The sequence below is a fragment of the Nothoprocta perdicaria genome, unplaced genomic scaffold, assembly GCF_003342845.1.
Source record: "Nothoprocta perdicaria isolate Ctin4 unplaced genomic scaffold, notPer1 scaffold_586, whole genome shotgun sequence".
NCBI lineage: Eukaryota > Metazoa > Chordata > Aves > Tinamiformes > Tinamidae > Nothoprocta > Nothoprocta perdicaria.
This window is the reverse complement of record NW_020455850.1, coordinates 10,899-33,837: the sequence shown is the minus strand read 5'-3', so window position 1 is coordinate 33,837 and position 22,939 is coordinate 10,899. Positions and strand designations below refer to the sequence as shown.

The following is a 22,939-nucleotide window of genomic DNA, read 5'->3' as shown; positions in this document are numbered from 1 at the left end:
GTCCTCTTGCACAGGCCTCTGGAGAAATCGGGTGTCAGGGAGGCATCATCATATATGTGAAGGAATGAGCCATATGAAGGCCACATGAGGCAAGAAATACCTGCTGCATGAGGCTCTTCCTCTGATCTTGGGAAGTTCTCAACTGTTCTCAAAGAGTAGCATTTTTCTGCCTCTACCTTTTTAGTTTATTTAAAAAAGGAAAAGGCTAGAACCAAATGATTCGGTATAAAAAGTGAAAACTTTCAGCAGACATTTGGAAGCAGACATGCAGGACAGACACTGGCAAAAACACAGCGCAGAGTCCTGTGGTTATCTATGATGGGGATGTGAGAGAGGAGCTCCTGGAGCCTCGTGCAGTAGCCTGCTGAGGTCCTCAGCATCCCCACAGACCCTGCAGGACATCTGAACAAAGCTGGATGTATCTCTCAGTCCAAGGGCGGGGTGGGATACACAGGTGGTTCTCCACACACACCAAAAAAAAAAAAAAAAAAAGATGTTCATGTAATACAGGGACAAAAACAACACTGTGGGACAAATGTAGTCAGCACACGGATGCAGGTATTAAAGCATCACCACTAACGAAAAAAAAAAAAAAAAAAAGATGTTCATGTAATACAGGGACAAAAACAACACTGTGGGACAAATGTAGTCAGCACACGGATGCAGGTATTAAAGCATCACCACTAACGTTGAGCATCCTGTGTCCTTGCAGCACTCAGTGCTCACCACGTAGCTCTAAAAAGGCATGGAAATGATTATCAATGATAAGAGCACATCAACAAGATGGGGCAATGCTGGTCTCTGGGAAGGGGACATTACAGAGCACTCTCTGTTTTAATTAGTTCTGTCCCACCACACCTGCYAGGAGCGTCCTGCAGCCCCACTTCAAACCAAACACCTGTGTGGGCTGGGCCTGGAAAGGGGAGCCTGCAAAAGGGGCCCCGCTTGCTGTGGTGGGGAACACGCTTTCTATTCATCACAGACTTTTAAATACGAACTCTCTGGGGCTGTGCTGACTTCCAGAAGACAGAGAATTACACTGGTGCCTGCACAGCAGAAATAACCCCCTCATTTACACTTAGTAACTCGGAAAGTAGCCCTCAATCCCTCCTTTTTTTGGGGGACAAATGTTTGTCCCTGCTACAAAACAATGCCTTTCACGGGGACAGACACGGGTTCTTGCGGAGACTTGGATGTGACGCCTCCCCGCAGCGAGAGCCCATCCGTGTGATGCAGCGGCCCCCGAGGTGGCCGCGGCGGCGCGTGGCAGCGAGCGGAGCGGGGCGCCGAGGCCGGCGAGTCCTGCAGCCTGCGGGCGTCCCCCGGCGCAGGCCGCCGCGCTGCCCCTCGGGATCGCGCGCGCTGCCCGAGCAGATGCTGAGGCGCTCGCCGCGCGCCACAGCCTGCGCGGCCCCGGCGGCGCGCGGAGGCAGCCGGGCTGCTCGGGCACGGCGGCCCTCCCGCGCCCGCAGCTGCGGCGCTAACGCACAAAGGCAGCGTTTCCAGCGAGGGGGAGAATGGGAGCCCGGCTGCAGCATTTCCTTCGCCGCTACAGCAGCGGACTGGAAGAAGCGGAGAGTTTTGCCCCCTGGAAAACTGGATTCTGAATCGTGAGAGGCTTTGAACTCCACCCCCCCCAATAAACCAAAAAACATAAAAACACACAAAAAAAMCCCAAACCCTTTGACTTCTTCTCTCAGCAGGAGGGGGAGGGAGGGCGGATTTACCATGAAGACAAATCGAAGATGCAGAGCCCTGCTAGCAGTGAGTCTGAATCTGATGGCTCTCCTCTTCTCCACGACAGCTTTTATCACGACCCACTGGTGCGAGGGCACGCAGAGGGTCCCCAAGCCGAGCTGCGGGAAAGAGAAGAAGACGAACTGCCTCAACTACAGTGGCAATGAGACTGCCAATGAGACAAACCAGAACGTGGTTCACTACAGCTGGGAGACGGGAGATGACCGCTTCCTCTTCAGGTATTTCCACACCGGAATCTGGTACTCCTGTGAGGAAAATATCAATGCTGCCGGTGAGTGTAAACCAACTTCCTTCCAGCTTGCGTTGCTTTCTGCTCGGTTTATTGCAGTAAACCCAGGGGCGAGCAGCTCTGTGCTGTATCGCAGGCTCAGCCTGCAGAGAGAGGCAGAATTTTGGCAATTCTTTGTGCACAAGCAACCTGTTTCCAACAGGAGCAAAGATCTGCCTATTCACCTGGTGCAGAGTCTGTGCTCAGCTGTACTAAGCAATATGGGCTACCTGGTGTTGCCGCTGCAGTCAGAGACAGTCCAGTGCTTCTCTTTGGGAACTGCTCCATGGAGCACACGAAAGATAGGGGCTGTTAGTTTTTATGGAGCTGCTAGTAGCCAACCAAGCTAATAGTAATTGCCCCCTAAATAACACAGAGCACAGCGCTCTGACTAACAGAGAAAGCATAAAGTTCACAGCCTGTAGCCCACACCTCCTCTTTCCTTGCATCCCTTAAGGAAATGACTACCCGCTGCCCCCTCCTTGTGCCTAACTGCTCTGTTTACTGGGGTAGGGTAGAGAAATGGCAGTTAAAAGGGCAGGACTGAGCACAAGAAAGCTCCTTCTTGTTCCCTGCTCAGCCATTTACTTGCAGCGAGCTGCCGGAGAAGGCATCTCTCCAGCGTATCAGCGCATCGCTCTGTGCTGGCACCCAGCAGCTCACAAACCGCGGGAGGAGCGAAGGTGGCTGGGGCTGCTCTGAGGCTCTGGCAGATACACCCAGACAGTCCTGCCCCAGAGCTGCCCGATAGCCCCAGTGTCCCGACTCGGCTTCAAATGGACTTTTTTCTAGATGATGTGATTAGAAAATGAAGTTTACAGACATGATACAGTACGACAGGGACGCTGATGGCTGGTGTAGTGCTGGAATAGTGACAGGAACAGCCAGTGCTGGGCTGCTTCTGTGTTACCTTGTGTTCGCTGAAGGAGTAAGTCGGGGAGCTGGTCTTTTCAGCGCCCCTCGGGGAGAGGAATTGTCCTATGGGTCGTGTCTCTAGGACAGTGTATCAGGAAATAACAGAGACCTGTGTGTTGCCCTGAACCAAGCAAAAATTATTGCCCCCAAATAGCACTGAAAATGATATACCAATCTGGTGAAGGCAGAATAATTTCTGTCTCTGCAGCAGGCTTCTTGGTGCTGATACAGSGAAATTTATGGGATTTGGGTAAAACTGCTCTATAAAAATGTACTGTGAAGTGGGGCAAACTTGACTAGCAGCTCACAGTCTGTTTCATCCCGAGGTGCTGTGTATCTCTCTGGGTATTTTGGAGGCTTGTGCTTCAAGAATTAAGCTGTCATTAAAACTCAGTTTAATGCAAGAAAAGGAGTGTTCATGAACTCCAAGCTCGGAACTGTCAACAAACAGCCCCATGCAGAAAGGTGTGCAGCAAAGCAACCCTCTGGGTGTTAAAAAGTTCAGAAAAAAATTGTTTGTCTTACCGATTTAGAAACAAGCTCAGACCACAGCTACCCAAAAGAGCAGCTTAGCCTTTTTTGCACTTTTTCAGAGTTTTCTCTGGGGTAGAGAAAAYGTACTCACATCCCTGGACAACACTTCAAGGTTTCCAATCCAAGCTTTATGTCTGGGCTACTTTGTAATGATGTGACTAGTCTAGCCTGAATCCTGAAGTCCGTGTGGGAGAAGGAAAATAGATTGATTTAATCTGTGGTAGGTAAACCAAGCACTGCTGTAGTGGGTGATTCAGGGGGAAAGCTGAAAGACAGATCTCAAAAGTTATGGTGAAAGCAGGAGAAAGCACAACAGCACAGCAGCCACCTGTGTGCCTGCTCGTATTTATCCTTATTTACTTGGTGAAAGGACCTGTTTGATTAGCCAGCTAGGAGTGATCAGCCATTAGAGAGAATCCAGACAGGGACAGACTGCTACTTTGCTCAGGATTTATCATATCTTCTCTAGTAAGCACAAGAATGATATAACAAAGTCATCATAAATGGCCATGAAAGGTCTTCACCTGGCCTGACTGGTTTGTAATGCCAGACTGTCTATAGTCATGGCCTTTTGCAACCAGAGGGATGATTGATTTATCTGAGGTGCAGGGCAGCAAGTTACCAGCCAGCCCCAATCCAACATCTTTCCTGCCGCGCATACAAGCCCCAGGCTCCTCACAGCAGCTGGTCCCCAGTCCCAGAGGCTTCACTGTGCTGTCCACAGCCCAGTTACTGCTCACCGACCTGCATCGCAGGTCGCACAGTGCCTAGGGCACCACGGGCATATCAAGAAATCAGCACTAACCACAYACATGGAGAGCAGTGTGTCAAACAAACCACCAGCACAAATGCACTCCATAAAGTCAACAGCACCTTTCTTGCGGCTTGAGCAACAGCATACTGAAAATGGCCACAGCATGGGAGATTCAGCCTCAATGTCATCATTAGATGCTCTGTGCGCCTATGATGTTCTCAGCCACTTGCTTCATAGGGCTTTGGCATCATCACAACACCCTTCCTCAGCTCACGCTGCTCTCGGTGRCAGTCACACAGTCCATGTACCAATCACACCTACTTGTTGTATGTAGCCTAAGYGCAATCCTTAACAAACTTGCCATGCTGCTAACACTATCCTCCAGGCTCTTGAATCCTGCTTGCCCTGTGTGTTGATACTCCATATCTCTTGCACATAGCACTATTCTAAACAGTCCACACATACTAAAACACTCTTAATCATTACGTGATGTCAAAAACCTGCATGCAGCCAGTTGCTGCATCCTTTCGTAACTGCTCTGTAGTCGATGGTCACCTCAAGCCCTGAGGCTCCTTCCTCATCACAGATGGCTGAAGACAGGCAATAGGAATCCCACCTGCAATGCCAGTAACACTCTGTGTCCCTGGGCAACTCCCAGCCGTCCCAGCTCCCTGCCACATTCTTCCTCTACCCACCAGACTTTTGATTTTCCTTTCCCCGTGGCTGAGGGCACTGTCAAGAGCTTCATACTCTGCACTGAAGATGCTGAAGAGCAGAACTTGTGGTGCAGAGGCAGCAGGACCAGTCCCAACAGCAGAAGGAGGACAGGATTTCTGGAACTCCAGCCAGCTAGAGGAACGAGGCCCCACCTTAAAATGCCATTTATGCTGCAAAGAAAAAAAAAAAAAAGAGTTTCTGAGTGTCATCACCTCTTATTGATTATCTGAAATGTCCATTTAGATTCTGGTTGTAGAGGTGTAATAATCGTGTTGTACATGTGAAATGGGCCTTCATCTTGTTGAGGGTTTCTAGGTATCGCTGTGACATCTCTTGCAGAGATTGAATGAGGGGAAGTGTTCTTGTGATTATTTGGTGAATCTAAAATTTATTTTTATCCAATAAGTCTAAGGCTGGTAATGAAGATGAAAAGCATTTTTTCCCTGTGAAATATGTTTGCAAATGCCTTCTGGGAAAAGAGGAACTTGAGCAGATATAGGGCTCACCCACCAGTAGAATATAACTATTTAGCCAAGAAAAATCCAGTTCTTGACTCAGGAATGCTGAATCCCAGTCTAGTAAAAAGAAGATAAAGGCTGTCTCTTTCAGAGCAGGGTCAGTGCTTTCAATCCCACGTGGAGCGTAAGAACAACAGGAGAAGCCTAGTCTCTAGGAGAGGATGAAGCCAACACAAATGCAAGAGCTCCGTGGCTCTGCTGGTCACAAGCTCCACTTGACACGAGCAGCACTGGGCACACGGTGCCTGGCCAGACTGAATTCCATGGCCTCCCTGGAGCTTCCAACACACGAGCCCTCTATCACCTTATTCCTTTATGAGCACGGTCACTAGTGCCTGTAACCTGCAGACTAGGTCTGTTTTGTGTCCGTACTGGACGTAGGGCGCCAGATGGGTGAATGTGCTAGTAACAGCAGGTYGGGAAGTGATCCACTAGGAATGTGTCTGGTATATTTTGTGGCTCATGAACATACGCAGCATGAGAAAATTAAAGTAGTTATTATGGATATAAAATGCCATATGCAAATAGAAGAGTTTGAGAGTTGGGAAAGGTAACAACACGTTAGCAGATTTTGCCTATCAGGGTGTTCACTTTGATATCTAGTAGTGAAGAACAATAATGCTAACTCATATCTTGTTTTAATTCCTAATGAAGGAACATCTCAGCAATAACTTCCATATTCAGAGGGAAAAACTGTATAAGAGAACAGGTGTCTAGGTGCCATTTAACAGTATTATCCCCTTAAATGAACCACGCTGCTCACGATGYTCCACATTTAAGAAGCAACAGAGGTCCACAATGAGTACGCCTAGGCTTGTTCTGTTTACTTGAATTGTGTTTTCAGGACAAGGAGGCTGAAACTTTTTGCATTTTCTTAATAACATATTCCTTAACACTCTTTAAAGAGTAAATGGTAGAGTGGAATTTACAGGAGAGCAGGGAAAAAGGGGGTATAAGTATGGATTTTAAATGCTCATTTGCAGTTGGAGCTGGAGAAAAAGGGTGCATCCTGCAGAAACGGATAGCTCTGTAATAAAAACAAGAACTTGACACACGGTTTTACAGGGAGAGCAGTTCTGCCTCCCCCTTCTCCCCTCATCCCATGTGATAATGAGCATATGTGAATCACTGCAGGCGGCAGTCCGGGGAGAGGGGCAGAGGAAGAGCACCTTGTGAGTACGTAATTAAAAAGCAAGAGGGATAGGGAATTCTTGCTGGATTATGAGAAATGTAGTGTAATTGGCATGACTGGAACCTGGCAGGTCTATCTGCATGACTGGAATGTAGAAATTGGTAGGTAGAAATTGTCTAGGAAGGAAAAGGTGGATAAAAGGAATTGAGGAGGTAGAGCTCTATGTTAAAGATACAATTTCCTGTGATAGAGGAACAGAAYCCAGGGGGCCTGGATAATTTTCACCTGAGACTGCTGAAATAATTGGCACATGAAAATCCAACTTTAGTAGCAAGGATGTGTAATGAAACTGTACATTGCTATATTCAAAGATGACTGAGGAAAAAGAGAGAGAGAAAAAAAAAAGAAACTTACAAGCCATTTGACCCAGCAAACTTAGGACAGATTTCAGGGAAAGCAGTCAGTACAGAGCAACAAATGGATTTTATCAAAGGTGGGGTTTTATCAAAGGTAGATCTTTTAACAGGATGAATAGTTCCTTAGACAAGGGTAATGCATTAGACCCAGTCACCCTCAATTTATGTAAAGCATTTGATGGAGTATCCTGCTGAAAATTCTGTACAGAAGAACTGCAGAGAGCAYTGTAACAATGTAGTGATAGATACAGACATACTTCCCCATCAGGAGATACTRAATAGCCTGAGCCTCTTCAGAGAAAGAAGACTGAGACACAACAGAGAGAGCAATGGCACTGATGGGGGCTGATAGGGAATGATAGAGATCAGGCAAGAAATACTGTTCACTATTTCCATCATCTAAGAACAAGAGAGCATAACAGACAAAGGAATATTCTCTTCTGTGCAGCTCCCTGCTGTGAAATGTTGAGAAAGACAAAATTAGAGATCACCTGACAAAAGGAGGAAAATACCTGTTGGTGTTATTAATAAAATGTTTTCAATGCAACTGCTGAAATCCAAACTCAGATATGGCATATATCAAGAGACAGTATGTCAGGAGCAGAACCACTCCATGTTCACCCTGTTCTTTTGCTCTTCCTTAAGTATCTATAATTTGATGATGGAAAGAAGACACTAAAGTAGGTAGAGCTGTGCATATTTTACCTTATATTATTATGATGATGAGAAGTTGTAAAATGGTTACAGAACRGTCTAACAAGGAGGTTGTGGCAAGTAATATGAAAAAGGAAAGGATCACAATATGAATAGATTAGTTCCAGAGATGCTCAGAATTGATCGTGGGCCTGATCSAGTTATCACTATGTGATTAGCAATATCTTCTCACATAGAATACTAGGAATCACGTAGAAATCACACATAGAAATCAAGGAATACTATTAATCTTATTTGGAAAAAGAAGTAAAGATGAATCCCACAATAGGCCTATGGACATTAACAAATGTGGATGTCTGTGCCTAAACGGATCCACATCATCAGTGCAATCGGGGARGAGTAATGAGTACCTTTGGAGGAGTCTAAGTTCCTCCTGATGTCCTGTGAACTGGAGCCTGGACTGACTTACCCTGCTCATTGGCCAGAAGAAGAATCGGGCCAAGGAGCTGAAGTTTCCAACGCAGAAGTCTTAATTTGGAGACAGCGATCCTATCCTCAATGCATTCATTACATATGCTGTGACACAAAGTTTGGGAATATCAGCTTTCAGAAGAGCTATCTGTGCATACTGAAAAAGGTGAGATGGTCTGATTAATAAGAACAGTAGTCAAATAGCTAGGATAAAATTTAAATGCACCAAATGCTATGGCATAAAATTATGTGCGATCACAAGAATTTATCAATTACAAGGAACAAGATAAGAAACAAATTGTGGGCCACTCATTGACTCAGAGGTGACTATGAGCTGCCAAAGTGCTGCTATATAAAGGAAAGGTGTTAATCTAGACAAAAATCCTCGGCATTATGAAAGACACGGATAACACCTGTGYACCTTATTAACACCATCATGCTGGTTATGGTAATAAAAGTGGGATAGGAAATTGATGCAGAATGGGATTTACAAATTAATTTAAGGAAAAGAGAATCTTCTTCAAGAAAACAAAAGAACAATGGGTCTTATTTCATCCATCAAGTTGAAGATCAATGGGAAATATAATGGCACCATATATATATATTTATATATATGTATTTCAGGAAAAACATCAAGAAAAATACRATAATTTAAGTAGAAGTCAGGCATGCAGGATCAAGGGAAAAAAAGTGAATATCTACAGAAGGGTTCCCAGGAAGTGAGCCTGTATATCTGACCTCCATGGAGGGCAATGTGAGCAGAGAAAAGGAATAGGCTAAAAACAATACTTTGTAAAGGAACTCTACGAAGAAAGAGGAACGATTCTGGCACGAGGAAGCTTGGAGYGAGTCCCGCATATCTGATTTGTTGGTATCTTAATGAGCTCTGAACGGAGCAGTCTTCATTTGACTGCCTTTGTTCACACCGTGTTTATATTATCCTATATTACATCCATGCTTCAGCGTTTCTACTGGTCGCTGGTGGGAGCCAGGAGAGAATTAGTTGCCTGCTTGATGCATATCGTGTCTTCTGGAGGGTTTTATGCCTCCTCTTAAAGCATCAGAAATTGGCTACAGCTGGAGACAGTGTGCAAGAGGATGCTTTGCTGCTGTTAGCATTATTACAGCTTCTCAGGATCTAATTGGTATGTCTGCTCATGCACTGAACATTAAGCTGATGATCTAATTTGGGATCAGAAAAGAAATCTCCCCCAGGCTAGATAACAGGGATGGTAATGGATTTTTGCCTTTCTTTCTAACATGGGAAAAGGTCCATTTCAGAAAAGCACCTGTGAACTCCTCCTAACAAATGGCTGTTGCTTACAGGGTAAGATCATCTTGACCATAGGCATATAAGCTAATTATAAGAGTTTTCAGATCTGTTAGTCATCCTCATGATCACCCTTGTTTTCTTCCTGTGGTACACGATAGCTGTGGCTTCTGTAGCTGCTTTATTACAAACCTTTAGGTCTTTCTAGGATGCTCAAGATAGTCTGTGCTTGTGATACCCTGGGATTTGTGGATCAGACGCCCTCCAGATCCTGYTAGATAGAATAGCTGTATAAACAGCCGTTATATAAAAATGTGGATACAAAATCCCTGCAGACTTATGCCCATAACAAGCAAGTAAAAAAACATGGGACTAGACAATGATCTGCTCCGTATTTTGATAAGTTACTGCATGTGTGGCATGGGCCAATATTACATTGATTTGTTTGAATGCTTCCATCCTCACCATTTATACCCAGCAGTCTTAAACAAGGTGTCTGAGGAGCTCTCCTAATCTCTTGCTAACTGAATAAACTTCAAAGAAGCTGAAGAATAGCACACAGTTCCTGTATTTCAAAGAAATACAAATGCCAAACTTATTCTCAAGCTGGTTAGAGCAAATGCATTCAGGCCTATAGTAATAAGTGTGGGATGGAATGTCAATTGTCACAGTATCCCCATGATATTTAACACTGTACTACATCCTGATCTAAGAAATTCCCTCACATGGAGTTAAAAGAATTTACATTAGGTTAATTAAAAATGGGCKTATTGAGAGATCTCAAAATGGGGATTAATCAGGGAATAAGGCTGCTTCTAGCGGAACCCTCTGTGAATCACATTTTGGTGTAATATTATCACTGCTGGTAATTTAAAAGGTGATATACACCTGATCTATCTTGCAAATGAGACGAGGACTACAGAAGGCAGTAAACATTGAGAAGCAAATGTTATTACTACAAAATTRCATGAATTGACCTGTACAATAGTCACAATCAAACCAAAATGGCTTTAATATTTGACTGTATTTGCGGGAGCAAGGAGTGGCGGGCTGAAGGATATAAGCCAGGCTTGCAATGTGGGGAGTTGGAAATCGTGGAGCCTGATTGCTCCACTATTTCTAGACTCATCAGGTCTGCAGAGATGAAGAAACACATTGCATTGTCTTTTAGTCTTATTTCACTTTGTTTCACCTGACCAGACAAAAGCCATTAAGTGAGATATTGGAGAGCTCTTACATATGAGCTTGGAAATAAGGTGCCCAAAAGGAAATGGGACCATATTTTTTTCACTTACCTCACTTACATTCATTTGCAGTGGGCTGTGCATGAGTGCCATACAGGCCCTCTTATTATGTTCCTTTAAAAGACTGTGGCTGGAAGGTCAAGGTTGTCTTAGCTCCTGTGCTTGGGGTTAGATAAGCTTGACTGGAAAAACTGGGTGCCTCAGTTACCACACAGCTGAGCGTCTTTGGGTAGGGTTGCTTGCAGGAGTTCATTTTGGAGCAGGGAGCCTGAAACACAACAGCTAGGAGGAAAGGCAGATAGATGGGCAAGCCAGAGAAGAAACAGTGTTATAGTGTTAGCTGTAAGGAAAATATACAGGTTGATGTTCTCCAAGTCGGGTCCTCACCCCTCTAGCAATTGCCTTAGGTCTTACCTGCATTTCCTTGGAGCCTTTGAAGCTGTAATATCAGGATTTATGCTCACAGCAACATGCAGTGCTACCAGAGTTATGCCTTGTCCTGAACCTGCCTTATTTTCCATCTCGGATACACAGTGGCTTTAAAAACTGATTTTTTTTTTCTTTCTCTGGAATAATCCCATCCACAAAATGAAGATCCCTTCTCTGCTCTCAGTGACTTTCATCTCTCCCTACCCTGTCACATGTTGCTGGAGCTAGGGCACAGATCCAATGCTCACACTGGGCATCCTCTGAAAAAAAGCCTGGGCATGGGTGRAAAACCTCCATACAGATCCACAGCTAATCAGTGTAGAGCAGGGGAGATCTTGAACCACATGGCTTCTCCTAAAGCCAAGACTACAGGCTCTTATCAATTACTTACACATATTCTGGCCCCCCTGGGAGCTAGTTTATTTTGCAATAGTTTCATTGATCATCCCCCCTCTTCCACCTTCACTCTGCCCTTAGCTGGAGTGCTGGGTAGCAGCTCTCTGCAAATGGGTCTGCACGCGCAGACGAATGGGCAGTCCCTAGTCCCGAGGTCCCTGCAGAGCCAGSGCACAGGAGAGCCGCCTCCACTCTCCCGTTAACTGTCCGGAACAGCTGGAAAGGGATGAGTCTCCCGCAGTTAATGAGACTCAAAGCCAGGTGCAGGTTTCTGGCCATGGAGCACAGTGTGGCCAGTGGGTCACTGAGGGATAAGCAGGTAACAACTCCCACCTCCCCACGCTGCTCGGTAAATATTTAAAGCAGCTCACAACTACTTTCCTGATTTTAAAGTCAGGTCTAATTTGATGCAACATCATGAAAAGCCTCTTTCAGCACCCTTGTTCCCCTGATTCTCCCATTCACTCAATAATCCGAGCTATTTTCCAGGAAACGATAGATCTGCACATGCAACCGGCCACTCAACCCATCAGGTCGAACTAAGAGAATCAGCCCAGTCTTGTGACTTGGACTTGTTTGAATTAGACATGATTTGCTAACAGACTGTGGAGGAGTTTTGCTTTCAGACACTGTGAAAGATTCGTGCAACAGAAGAGAGTTTCAGTGCAGCAAACCCAGTTGCCATGGCACGTGCTCCGGGTTAGCAGCGGCGCCCTGGCACGGGCCCCGCTCCGCCTGCATCCGTGCCCCCGGCACAGCTAACGAGAGCTCCAGGGATGCAGAGAGGAAACAGCAGAGTCTGCAAAACATCTGGACTTACCTCTGGCACAGCTAGCACCAAGGTGCTTGGTCTGTGTCTTGGCGCGGCGTGCCTGAGATGAGGAGGCGGGAGCACCCTGGTGCTTCAGGAGGCAGGATGTTCAAAGAGGTTCAGCCGATGGAAAACAAGAAATATTATAATATTCAGACATAACCACAGTCCCCAAAGGGAAAAACACTGCAGGTTGTTTCAGCAGAGGCTGAACAAACAGCAAATTCTCATGTTACTTGAAAGCAGGAGAAACGCTGACAGGCAACAGGTTTGAATGACAGCTGCTAGAGAGAGAAAACAAATCTTTTTGTAGCTTAAGACAAAATTTAATATAATTCTGGAACAAGTGGTTTATTTTGCAGAAGGTGATATTGTTCCAGCAAAATCAACATTATCCAGTTGACCATTCAGGTTTGATTAAGATTTGATTTTTCATTAGAAAAAATTTCAATTAAATCCTCCATCTGGGATCAGTTTAATCAAAAGTGGAATATTTTATTTCTTAATTAACCTCATACAACTCAGTTTGAATTAGCTCATTAACCTGCCTTTCCCCTAATATAGTTCTTTATTTCACTGAAGTTATGTTGCAGTCCTTATCCTCTTTCCTAGACTGGGATCCCCGGAGGGTTATATCTTTTTTTAGACAAATACAATTATTTTAGTCTCAGTAGATTGTGTGGGAACCTCAACAAAGTCACATGACTCGATACAACAGGAGAGATAAAGGCTTGTTAGGGCCTGTTGGGGAAAAAAAGGAGACCTTGTCTTTCGTAGGCTGGGAGCCAATGTGTTACTGAAAGGAAATGCTGTTTAAGTGAAATTTAAACAATTAAATTTCTTTCAAAACTGTACTTTTGAACTCGTGGAAATTTATGCAGAGTAAGTGAACAGACAGCTTTTTCTTTTCTCTCTTTTTTTAAGATGAAAAGCAGAGTTGTAACAGAAATCCTTCCCTCCATCAGAACTATCACATTTCTTTCAAGTTAAATAATTTAACTAGAATATTATGAAATAGTTTACATGGAAGACATGAAAACGTGGGTATTTCAGAGCTTCTTTTATTTAGTGCTCTGGTTATTAATCAGACTTTCATCACTAGCTCAGAGAGAAATGAATTTTAAGAACATAGGCCAATAAAGATGACTCAGGACATAAATTTCTAGTCCTTGCTATCACAACAGCCACACGACAAACTTTGAATACCACCTGGGTGCTATGGATTAGATCCAGCCTGTGCCTCTTTAGGACACATGTCCAGCTGTCCTTACACAGCGCTGCAATCGCTCTCAAGACTCTACCACTTCCATGAGCCTCTGGAAAGATGTCACATAGGGTCCACTTCAGAAGGTGCATCTGCTCTGTCACAGTGCAGTTCCATCGTGGCAATGATGTGGTGTGCACAGCATAAGGGGAGCAGTAACTCACAGCCCTGGAGCCAATCTACTGTGTAGTCCTGACAGCTGCATGAGTCTATCTTGGCTAGTTTTATGATAGGTTTCAATCTGGGGAATATGAAACAGCCATTTTTTTTCTTAGCTTTTCCTTCTAAATCACTGATAGGGCTAGGAAAGTACAGATGTCTTTGAACCCTGGAGAAGGGAAGAGACACAGCATTTTCCTCTAACACAGAGGCAGGAGCAGCTCAGCTTCAAAGTGGCTGGCTTTGAAGCAGGTCTCCATCGGGGTAAGCCAGCATCCCCACTACCTGCACACGCTAGGGACAGGGACACATCCAGGGACTGGCCAACAAGTGCTGCTCTGTGGCCTTGTGTCTGTCCCGGGGGCTCAGCACTGCTTGCACTGACCCACTTGAGGTGACAGGAGACGTGCAGGACAGTATCTTGCACTGCCTCTTTCCCATCCCTGCAGCATCTCTATCCTTACCAGTTCAGTTCAAGTTACATAGCCTTTTCCCTGAAAGCATTCATTTTTCAGGCAGGAGATAATTTTCATGGCAAGTAGGTGCCATAGGCTGGGAAGAGCTGGAAAGTCAGAATATCCCAGGACACTGCAAGTAGCAGAGTACCAGGAAAAGGTACAGCCCCAATACTGAGAGAGGCAGGAGAGTCATCACCCTATGCCGAGCAGCTTTCTCGCTCATCCTCTGGCTCTGACACTTGCACGGATTAGAACTCTCTTTTTCCAGGAAGCTCCCAATTTTTCCCACAAAAATCCAAGCTCAATCTTTTGCAGTAGAAACACCTGCAGAGCTGGCACCCGTTTGCCTTGCAATGTTGTGGGGGCTGCTGCAGCTGCAGTGCCGAGCTCAGCCCAGGGGACTTTAGCACCTATTGCATCTCTCCTCCCTAGGTGGTTGCTGCTGTTCCTCTCTGCAGGTCCAGCTGAGCTCATATTTATGATACAGAGACAAGTGCCTGTGTGCGCGCGCACACACACACACACACACACACACACACACTGCAGCACAGCTGGCCACACGCTGATCCAGGCAGAGCGGTGCTGTTGCCGTCACCCACAGAAACAGCCTCCGTGTTCACATCTGCAGCAACGCTGCTCACTCACCTCTGGCTGAGCAGGTTTGAAGCTCACTAGTCAAACACGCACAGCCTTTCCCTCTGTAGATGCACAAGCACCCTGCATATGCATCCCTCAGTATTTGCATGGGAAATATATTAGTATTGCTCTTAGTATTGCTCTACATCTGTTTATATCCACATCCTTAGCTACCCACCACCTCAGACTTGGGTCTTTCCGAGTCTCTGCCTGCTCTCTGGCTGGTCCAGCTTGAAGTTCCTTAATGGGTGTGTAATCCATTAATACACACACAGAGGACTGAAGTTCTCTAGAGTAGCGCACACACACACACACACACACTCACATCTCCTGTTACTGGACCCAGATCACCATGACCCACCTACGATCTATAACCGCTTCCCAGGAAACCCAATGATGGCCTCAGGTGACCCTTACATGGCCACAGCTCCCACAGAAAAGTATAGGGCACTCCAGCCAGGTCACACCTCCTCTTTCTATGCTTAGGCATAGAAGGGACTGCTCCTTGGCTTTCTCCTCTCGGAGTCACTTCTGCTACCACATGCAAGCAAGACTATCAAGGCAAGGAATCTTAACCTCCATTCTTATTAAACCCATTACCTAGAGCATCATTGCCAGCTTTTTCTGTATTCTCTGAAGGCTCTCCAGGAGACTGGAAATGAGTAGGAGAAGCATCTGAAAAGGGCAGCACAGCAGGATAAACTCTGCCAAGTCTAAAATTAAACTTAAGAGGGCTTAAGAGATCAGTTATACAAGATATCCAAAAATAACTTAGAATAAATCCTAAGAGGAAAAATGAAAGCACTGCTGACATCGTCAGCTCTCGGTGAGATGCATGTCTGCATCTTAGAATATGAACATGATCTAAAATAACCAGAAGTGGTTACCACTGAAGTTGAAGGAAGGTCTTTCCTAGACAAGATGATTGATAGATATACGGAACAAGGAAGGGAAATGCCCTTCATTAGCAACTGCTTGTGCAGTTCCTACAGAATCACAATCTTGAGCACTAAGCCCAGAACAATCAGGCAATCAACAACTGGAAGTGAAGTGATCCCTGACGTGATCCTCTCCAGGTGTTACTTACCCTTGCCAACGTGCAGCCATTCTTTGTGCCACCTTCTAGGCACTCCTGCTTTTTATGTCCTTGGTTACTTCCAGCTCTCCTTGGAGAAAAGACATCCTGAGCAAGCTGGGTTGAAGGATGAGGATGCATGTTCCTCCTGATAACTTCTGGTCACTCTCTTTGCATTAGTCCTGCAGGTGAGGCACCTGCAGTCAGACACCATGGAGCCGCAGCCCCTTGGGCAGCCAGGCACACCAGAAAGGCTTTCTCAACGCGCTGCAAGGTATCTGCAAGACACCCTTTAGCTGCAGCTCTCCAAATGAGTTGTGTAGCTTGAGATCGAAAATGCCGTTCTCCTTCAGCTGTGCTGGAATAAGATGCTAGAGTCTCAGATACTTGCTAAAAGTTTCCAGTCGCGTGGCTTTAGCTTCACTGTATCCATGGGTGAGGGAGGACAGTACCAGCCAGTTACCTTGAAGTCAGGTTAAGATAAAACACCAATAAAAGCAACAGATCACATTTGAAACCCACATCACAGATACCTACAACAAGAGGGAAATTTTGTACGTTTTGCTTATATCAAACATTAGGTACAGACTGACTTGCCTCTTTGGAAATCGATATTTTGCTTTGTTAGGCTCTTTCCTTTCCTTGACTTTTCCCTTGACAATGCCCAGGTTCAAAGAATAAATGCCCTTCTCTGCCAGGATCACTCCGTATATTCATTTCAACCATAAGTGAACTTTTATTTTCTAGCAACTTACATACAGAAAAACAGACGACAGATTATATACACAGCACATTTAGTATAGGCTTTAAACTGTAAAGAGTATGAAAAGTAATAATGGCATTATAATAATAGATTGTTATTTCAGTACAGCTATCATTTGACTTTTTTTTTTTTCCATCTCAATCCTGGCACCGAATACACCAGAGGGATTAACACTTTATATTGGTTTGTATATATAAATAATTACTCTTCAGAAAAAATTACACACTGACTTCAACAACTCTACAGCATTTTGCTGTTTATCCCTTTTTAATGGCTCACATTTACTAAATCAGTCTTTGACTGTGTAATCAAAACTGAGGAAAACTAGTAAAAAATCTTCTCCTCCTTTAATTGTCTTTGCATGAATTAAAGATGTAAAGGGCAAAATGGATTCCTCTCCGTTGCCTCTGGCAGGCAGGCAGGGCTCTGATTACTTGAGGTGGGCTATTGGTCATCTCGTGATATATCATATTGAAAGAAACACATAGACTTGGTGGATGGATGCACTTGAGCGCGGGAATTATTTTATAATCTCTCTAGTTGCCTGAAGTAGTAGAAGGAAAGGTCAAAACATTCATCCTCAAGATACATCTCCTGCTCAGAAACAAAATGCAGCTCAGAGTGCCTGAGACAGCAGAGGTGGAGTCCTAAACAGAGGAAATTTAGTACACAGTGATAAAAGGATGCAACAGCCCCACTGCAGGGAGAGGACCTGGGCCAATGTTACAGGGCTGTGACATGTATCACATGGACTACTACTTTTTTTTTTTTTTTTTTAAACAGTGTTTTAAAAAAATCTGGAAATGCCATGCATTGCTTAGCTTGCTTTCTGCAAGCTTTTTTTATAGTCACCTAAACTAGGGCCTGATTCTTGACACTTGGAGAAGGGGACAGGTGAAATTTAGACTTCTGCACCAAAGAAAACCAGAGTAAGACAAATTGCTCTGCTCAGCCCTCCCAGAAAGTTGAAGCCGCCCATCTTCCCAGCGAGCAGTGCCTTCTAAATATCAAGTTCTTGTGGAAAGTACTTGCCTCTTCACTTTGTGCCATTTGATCAAGTGCCCAGCTGGGACCCCAGGCAGATTCTGAAGGCATTAATAAAAACCCTTCCAAAAGAATTGGCTGACAGTGTGAATCCAGTCATGTCTGCAGGTAGGATCAGTATGATTTTTGTTCTTTTGCTTACTTTGTTCCATGAGAAAATAAGCAAGTCTTTATAGCTTGGTTTATGAAGTAGTTCTAAGATAATAAAACCCAGACTTTCTCACTCACATCCTCATTCACATCCTCCCTGAGTGAAAAGCACAATGTTTGGGCAGTCATAATTTGAATGTTGGGGCCTGACCCAAGTGACCCTCAGGCTTGTCTGAACCAAAGCTATTAAAAAACCTCTGAAGCGAAGCACAGAAAATTTGTCCAAGTACACTCAAGGTCTGAAGGCCTTTATCTTCAGACACTACATGTGATTTTTGTTCTTTTAGCAGAAATTCAGTATAAATGCTATTATTACGACAAATTCTGATGTTGACATTGCCTTTTAATACACAGTTTCAGACAAGCACTACAAAACTGTCATTTTTAGATACTGGTAGATACCTGTCATATGAAAACTGTGACGTCCTGGTCAACCCTGCTCATAAATAGCAGTCCTGTCCTTGTGGGCTGTAGAAGTGGTTCCTCTGAAACAGAGTTGTTCTCTAATGGTTGGTGATACAGGAGTCATTCTTTTATAGCTATAACCCAGCAGTTAAACTTGTTATGTCTATTCCTCAAGCTTCTTTTTTTCTTATGGCTTGAGGATTTTCAACAGAAGCAGGGAATTCAGATCGGAATAGTAAAAGCTGCGAACAAAGAAAATGTGGCCTTACAGCATTTTTAATACTTTGCAATCTGGCATTTATACTTATTAATGCATTTTTTTCTGCTTTAACTTACATAGTGAGATCCTGCTGTACTTATCTGCCAGCTACTTTGCAGCATTCAGAAGTAGTAATAGTACAGTAGAAATCTTGTATAAGGTCTTCAGTTGCACTAGATTTGCTTCAGCTACTGGAGTGTAATCCAATTGAATGTCATTGTTGCAGAGGAAAAAAAAAGAGATGATCCTTCATTTGTGTGTTTAATTTCATATGGTCTCTGCAGGATCAACCTCATCCTTAGTCTGCCTTAAAAAAATAAGGCTTGTTCTTGCCTCTCCAAACTAGGCATCATGAATCAGAGACCCGTCTTTACTCTGGATCCTTCTCCTCACACCCAATCTGAAGATCTCTGACCTCTCTTTGCTATGCAGTAAACCCAGTGACATTTCAGAGCTTTCTCTTTTTCTAGTCATTGAGGATGCCTTACCTTTTTTATTTTCCCTCATCGTCAAAGCCCAGACTAGGAGGTGATTCTCGGAGGTGATTCCATTATACAATAGGAACTTAATTCCTGCATATCCAGCAAATCACTTTTTGTGGCCTTCATTAGTGCAATCCCCCTGCTTTTGTAGCCTTCAGAATAAGAATGGGAAGGATGGAAGGCCTTTTTCTGGTTTTGCCACTTCAAACACATCTGTATGTCTCATCATTCTTCAACCTTTTCTCATTCTTTCCTCAACGTTCTCTGCTAAAGTGTCTACAAAGATCTAAGCAACAGAATCCTACCTGGACTACTGCAATAGCTGCTACCCTAGTGCTCCAAGTCACCTTCTCTGACCTTGTGCTCTCTCCCCTCTTGCCTCATTTCATGCCTTTTCTTACACATTGACACAAGATTGACCCAAGATTGACACAAGCTACAAGACTGACATGGTGGCTGCGCTCTAGAACATCACATTCACATTATTACAGCCCCTTTGGAACGACACGGAAACCCTAATCTCTGTGGCACAGTTAATGCAGGTCTGCAGCCAGCTCTGACAAGCTAAAGATATAACTTTGGGTAACTAGCAGTTCTCTCCCCCATTGTCAGCTCCTGCAGGTGCTTTTTCCTACAATGCAAACAAATCCCAAGCTCTTTGGCTCATGCTTCTTTAATTGCCGAACACGCTGCATGACCAGCTGCAGCAGTGTGTTGCTCAGTGAGGTTTTGTGGCATCTCTGAACTTGATCAGAGAGCTCTGGGACAGGATGGACAGGCCCTGTCTGAGGAGGGGTGTTGATGCCACGTTCCTGTCTGCTGGATGCTCATCAGGGCTTCCCACCAGGAAGGGCCTGATTCAGAGGTGGCAGGAGAGCTCGCTGCTGCAGTAGCCCGCATCCATCTCCTCAGGCACCCTGGCAGTATGTTCTTGTAGAGCAGCCAATATTCTTGGGTGAACCTGGCTCCCTTGTACATTTTAGTTCTTTGGGGTAATGGTGAGAAGGAGATTTTTYCCCCCCTCTTTATTTCTATTTATTTATTTATTTATTGGCTATTAAAGTCAGTACTGTCTTTGGGGGTTTTACCAATGGCAGCTCCATAGTCAAGCGTCTAAGTCCCCAGGGAGAGTCCAGCCACAGAAGGATGATAAGTGTGTTGTCCAGTGGAATGCCAGGTAACGGTCTGCCTTCTGTGTCAAAGAGCAGAATTAGGACTCAGAACACGAGCAGAAAGAGCAACTGAGAACTYAGCAGCCTCCCAGCATCTTCAGTGACAGAGGTGGCAGAAAAGCTAGTCGGAAAGGGAAGACAGAGCGAAACGAATCAATTTTTGTCTCCTAAAACACTCTTTTTCTTTTAAAGGTGAAAAATGTCGAAGTTTTATCGACCTTGCCCCAGCTTCTGAAAAAGGTAAGACAAACACAGTCAAGGCTTCTTCCCTTTTCGCGCTCTCATCTGTATTGTCCTTGTCATACTGCAGTGCCAGGGGAGACACCTTCAAGCACACAGAACCTGCATGTCATCCGGATTACAACCGCCAGCTGAAACTAGTGCCAAGAGTTTAAAAGAATTCTTTCTTCAGTGGGTTTATTCAAACCTGTCCTTTCTCTGGTGCATTTTGCCTTCACTCAGCTATGTGTTTTCAAGAAGGCGTATGTCACAATATGGACATTTCCCAGCTTCCTGCTGAGGAAGAACATGATACACAGGTTCAGAGGCAAAAGATATGGATAGACAGAAAACTGCAGTCAYGTTCATTTATCAAGCATCACCCGTTTGTCTGTGAGAGGGGATCATGTAGCTGCTTGTCTGTCTGAGCTACCTTCAAAAAAATCAAGTGCACAGAAAGGACAGGATGCAAAGTTTTTCTTTACTCTGGTATTAGAATAGGAGATTAGTAGTAAATTAATCAGTAATCCATAAATTGCATTTTTCAAGTAAGAAAAAAAAAGGGGGTAGAATTCAATTAGCTGACAACCCAGGCAGTTGAGCCCCATCTGCTTTCTGCTCAGGATGGAGCACCATGACCACAGCTGAATGGGCACACCAGCTTTGCAGTGTCCTTCGTGTCAGTCATGGGCTTATGGAAAAGCCAAAGGACAGGGGAAAAGAAATATTTGTGAGAAGGGATATATATTGTTAGAACATCTGACAGAATTACCAACCTTTTGGGTATATGATACCTTCATCAGGTCTGGCAGGGAGGCAATAAATGCTGTTAGGAACAACTGTTCTTAATTTATCTTAATTGTTGATCAGCTGGACAATTTAAAAAAGAAGGGTAATTAGCATTGATGAAGTARAGGGATAGTTCAGTTGGAGAAGAGGTAACAGATGAGCCTCTGTGAAATTCAGTGTTAGTAAACTTAAATTATGGAAAAAAATAAAGAAAAAGCCATTTTGAGGTACTACCACTAATGGGCTCTGTGCTAAGTCTCATACACAGAAATGGGACCTTGGGGTACAACAATTCTTATGAAACCTCTGGCTCAGGCCAAGGGACTGGATGTTAGAAAGCATTAGGAAAAGACTTGAGAAGAAAGGACAGAGCAGATAACATCCTGGTGAACTTATCCACCCAWGAGCTTCTCCCATTTATTAACTATAGCATGTGACTTTGTCCTTTTCAATACAATTTGCAGAATGGCAGCAAGAATTATCTGATCTCTGTAAGCTTCCACACAAGGGCAAGAGGAAGGCTTAAAAGAGAGAAGCCTGAAAGGAAAAATGAGAGTCATCTGAAAGTCTGAGAGAGGAATTAAAAAGGCAGGCTAGGGAATGGTTGTTGGCTATTTTTCCCAGTACAAGGACTAGTAGACATTACATGATAATTCCAAGAGGCATATCCAAAACAGGCCAAAGGGGATGCTTATTGCACAGTATGTTGGGGTTTGGAGCTCCCTCGCACAAGAGACGTGTGTTTGAAAGGCAAAGGAATCTTTCTTTGAATTATTTTTTCTGAGCAAGTTCATTCTGGTGCATAATGTTTTGTTGCTTCACCCACACACTTTTCAAGACAGCATTTAGTGATTTACATTAAATATTTCTGTTGGCCATGCTAAAAGCTGTCAGCAGTAGATTTTTTTCTGTAGCAGTTTTAGAGTTACTGCTTGGTATCAGAATACGTTTCTAGACTATTCTGCTTTTTCTAGTGAGTACATCTGCTGTAGGTTTAGCGAAGAAAATGATTTCTTTATATTTCCGATATATGTCTTTCTGTTGAGTTGTATAGCTTGCTCACAGGGGAAGGGAACAGTCACTTGCAGATAGGAATTKCTGACAACCAGACTCAACAAAGCCAGAATAAACTCTGCAATTGTACATCAAGTTGGACACTGAAACATAGTCAATCCAAATTCCTCTCAATCTGTCTCATATGCAAAGAGAAAACTGTGCATTTTGATGCCAGCTTATTTTCACTGCAGAATTCTTTAGCTGTTTGGCTAATTTTGTTGTTCTTTTCCAGTTAAAAAGGATCTCATACTCATTTAATTCCATTATCTTCCCTCACTTAGCACTGACTTTACTAGGGCATACTGAATGGGCATTTTGAGAAATCAGTATTTGAAACTATTTCTCAAAAAAAGCAATGAATGTAACGAAAGGAGAAGATTCCTGAGAGCTGATCTCTGTTCACCCCAGGGCAACATCCTGTTTGATAAGGGCAGTAACACAGGGCACCTGGCTAGCCGTGCAGATTTCAACCCTCCTTTTGGAGCACRGACATACCAGTTCTTACCTCCAAATGTTTGCTGGGTTGACTGGGCTTGCACACAGAGGCCCCACTAGCTGCTCGGTGACACTCCCAGTGCTGGGGCAGATTCTTGACTCCTCTTCCAAAGAGGTGAGATCTGATAAGGGCAACGAACATCAAAAGTTGAGTATCGTTCTTGACATCAGTTATATTAATGTATTTTGGTTTCCCCATCCATTGTATAACTGGGAATTTAAACAT

At 44.2% G+C, this 22,939-nt stretch overlaps 1 protein-coding gene across 1 annotated transcript; it reads left to right on the top strand.

Moving 5' to 3' along the window:
- Positions 1-1,462: 1,462 nt before the first annotated feature.
- Positions 1,463-20,549, top strand: LOC112955608 (germ cell-specific gene 1-like protein). Its single transcript, XM_026048932.1, has 2 exons — positions 1,463-2,029; positions 20,347-20,549. Exons 1-2 carry the CDS (start codon positions 1,729-1,731, stop codon positions 20,547-20,549), a joined length of 504 nt encoding a protein of 167 aa, XP_025904717.1. The 5' UTR covers positions 1,463-1,728.
- The last annotated feature ends 2,390 nt before the right edge of the window (positions 20,550-22,939 follow it).